The sequence below is a fragment of the Muntiacus reevesi genome, chromosome 9 (assembly GCF_963930625.1).
Source record: "Muntiacus reevesi chromosome 9, mMunRee1.1, whole genome shotgun sequence".
Classification (NCBI taxonomy): Eukaryota; Metazoa; Chordata; class Mammalia; order Artiodactyla; family Cervidae; genus Muntiacus; species Muntiacus reevesi.
The window spans coordinates 10,075,378-10,078,891 of record NC_089257.1 but is presented as its reverse complement, the minus strand read 5'-3'; the positions used below and the strand labels follow the sequence as shown (position 1 = coordinate 10,078,891).

Sequence of the window (3,514 nt, the reverse complement as noted above, 5' to 3'; positions counted from 1 at the left end):
TCATCATTGACTCAGTTAACACAACTAGAGAGGCTGAAAAAAAATTCCCATGTGTTTCCTTCTTTTATCATTAAAGTTGAAGAGAGAGAGAGTGAAATTCCATAGGGAAATACAGTTCATCAAATCTTTGAGTCTCCTGTGAGTGCAAACACCATTTCATCATATTTCCTCTGGGAGAAGGGATGACTCTGACACTTAAATACTTCCTGCAAGTAGAAGCAACAGTGGGATGAGCAGATGGCTCAGGGGCACCAGGAGGGTGACCGCTCATCTTGGGATTCCTCTCCGAATATTTGCTCAGCATAACTGAGTGAGAGAAGAGAAGACATCGGACCTCTCCCCGAAAGGTAAGAAACAAACAAACACAAAACCACACACGTTGGTCCCATGTCCGTGTGTTTGGGGCTGAAAAGAAATATGACCTGCTCAGAGTGGAGTGTTGGGCCACTCAGAGCTCCTTTGGGCATGGATTTCCTTAGCACCAGGTCCATGCCACCTTAAAGTTTACAAGAGAGATATAGACCACCACGGGTTTGACTTTTAGATGCCTCATTCTAAGTCAGAATTTAAACTGCTAGAATTGGAAATCTCCCTAGAGGTTGCATTCTCACTCCCATTCATTTTGCAGATAAGGAAGCTGCATCTCACAGCAATCCATCAAGTTCAAACAATTACTTTAGTTGATGGATGTATTACTAGCAATCACACCAAGATTTAGCTTATTACGAATGTATGCATGCTGTATGCTAAGTCACTCCAGTTGTGTTTGACTCTCTGTGGCCCCATGGACTGTATCCAGCCAGGCTCCTCTGTCCAAGGGATTCTCTAGGCTAGAATACTGTAGTGGATGGCCATGCCCTCCTCTAGGGGATCTTCCAGAACCAGGGATTGAACCCGGGTCTCTTACATCTACCTGCATTGACAGGCAGGTTTTCTACCACTAGCACCACCCGGGATGTCCATTATGAATGACCACACCCCAGTGAAAGATGCACTATACTACTCTACTTTCTTGTCTTTCTTGAGCAATAAACTAAATAGAGTAGATTCAGTCTGACTTCTTTCAGGTTTACATAGAGGGTGTTACTTATTTCTAAATTCATATTTTGGTTTAGTTTGGTTTACTCTTGCCCACTCCCTTCTTAGAATTCTTTAATGGACCAGATATTCACAAAAACAGAAAGAAACTTACCAATGCATGCTCCTGTGTGTTTATAGAGATGGATAACACTTTCCCCGTTCTCCTAAGAGAGGAATCCTTGAATCTTAACTCTGAGTTGAAGCTGTTGGCTAGGCAATAAAATCATCCAAAGACACAGCAGTGTCTTCATCCTGGTTATGCTCCATGACAAATTCCTGGGTGCTTCTAAAGATCAGAGAAACCAAAGAACTAATTCCATGCCCATGAATAATAGGCAAGACAGGAAAGAAAGAAAGGTGGGCACAAACATAAAGATCTGTAACTTCCATCAAATCATATATACACAGAAGGTGACAAAGTAAAGTAGATTCTAGACTGAGGGCCAGCTCTGCCACTTACTGGCTCTTGACTGTATGGAAGCTATTTAGTATCTAGCCTTGCTCTTTTCAGACGCAAGATGGAGATAATGTTGACACCTACTTCATAGAGCTGTGATGAGGAGGAAATTACATAATGTGTGGAATAAATGAAAATTCTGGCATACAGTTAGCATTCTGGCCTTTTAAAAATTATTATTATTCGCTGCTTTATCTTATATTGCTCACCCTCTGCTCCAAGTATTTCACTTTCTGTGTATGTGTTTGTGTGTGGGGAGTGGGGTGGTGTGATGTGTTATATACTGAGACCCTGGGATCTTTTTGTGTGTGTTTGTGTGCCTATCTGCAATGAGAGTTAATGTTTGTTGTCTGCTTTGTTTTAGAAAGAAGGGGCACTCAAAACTATTTCTTACTAATTAATTAGGCATATATTCACACCAATCAGGTCAAACATTTGGTACTATATGGTAAATGACCTCAGAACACCAAGGTCTTTGGAGAAGATGTGCCATCCCCAAGACATTAACATCTTCTCCTATGTTGACTGAGTTCCTACAGAAAACCCACGGCCATCACCTTCCCCAAAGTCATTTGATTTACCCTGTGGATCACTGAATCGAATTACCTGGAGAATTTTTAAGAATCACCTCAAACAATAAGCCAAATCCAGAAACATAAAATTGAAAAGATGGATAAAGAAAACCACTCAGTGGTGACTGAGTTTATCCTTATGGGCATCACTCAAGACCCTCAGCTGCAGATCATCTTTTTTGTGGTCTTCCTCTTGGTCTACCTGGTGGATGTAGTGGGGAATGTCGGGATGATTATCCTGATCATAGCAGACACTCAGCTTCACACAGCCATGTACTTTTTCCTCTGCAACCTCTCTTTTGTCGACCTGGGCTACTCCTCAGCCATTGCCCCCAGGATGCTGGCTGACCTCCTGACAAAGCGCAAAGTCATCTCTTTTTCCAGCTGTGCCACCCAGTTCGCGTTTTTCGTAGGCTTTGTGGACGCTGAGTGCTATGTCCTGGCTGCCATGGCCTATGACCGCTTCGTGGCCATCTGCCGACCCCTCCACTACAGCGCTCTCATGTCCAAGCGGGTCTGCCTGGCTCTCGTGCTGGGCTCCTACCTGGCCGGCTTGGTGAGTTTAGGGGCCCACACTTCCCTCACTTTCAGTCTGAGTTACTGTGGTTCCAACATCATCAACCACTTCTTCTGTGAAATCCCACCGCTCTTAGCCCTCTCTTGCTCGGACACCCACGTCAGCGAGATCTTGCTCTTCAGTCTCTGTGGCTTCATTGAACTCAGCACCATCCTCATCATCTTTATCTCCTATGCCTTCATCCTCGTCGCAATTATCAGAATGCGCTCCGCTGCAGGCCGCATGAAGGCTTTCTCCACCTGCGGCTCTCACCTCACTGGCGTCACGCTTTTCTACGGCACAGGCATGTTTATGTACCTGCGGCCAACGTCCAGCTACTCCCTGGATCAAGACAAATGGGCCTCTGTGTTCTACACTGTTATCATCCCCATGCTGAATCCCTTGATCTACAGTTTACGGAACAAGGATGTGAAGGCTGCCCTCAGGAAAATAACTGGAAAGAAACCTCAATAATATTAATAACAAAAATGAAAAAAATAGCAACACAGGTAAATTACAGTGGTAGAAGGATGTGGCAGGAAGTAAAAAATGCTAGTAGCTTTCCCATAAGCGCTACAAGTTACCAACTACTTGCTGAGACAATTTTCTATTTTTTTTTTAAATTGATGTATAGTTGATGTGCCATTTTGTATGTTTCCATGTACAGCATACTGATTCCAAAATTTTAAATATTATACCTCACTTATAGTTATTATAAAATACCACTTATATTCCTTTCACTGTACAAAATATTCTTGTAGCTTATTTATTTTGTATATTTGTTATATTGACTAGTTGGTTTTGTTTTGTTAGATTCTACCTATAAGAGATATCATGCATTATTTGTCT

The 3,514-nt window shown here is 42.7% G+C and overlaps 1 protein-coding gene across 1 annotated transcript; it reads left to right on the top strand.

Annotated features, from left to right (window-relative positions):
* Positions 1-2,206: 2,206 nt before the first annotated feature.
* On the top strand, positions 2,207-3,139 carry LOC136175209 (olfactory receptor 5AR1-like). The gene has a single exon (XM_065945534.1). The coding sequence runs from the start codon at positions 2,207-2,209 to the stop codon at positions 3,137-3,139; it is 933 nt and encodes a 310-aa protein (XP_065801606.1).
* The last annotated feature ends 375 nt before the right edge of the window (positions 3,140-3,514 follow it).

Excerpts from the sequence above, each read along its gene's own strand:
- LOC136175209 (XM_065945534.1), top strand. The coding sequence starts at position 2,207 with ATGGATAAAGAAAACCACTCAGTGGTGACTGAGTTTATCCTTATGGGC.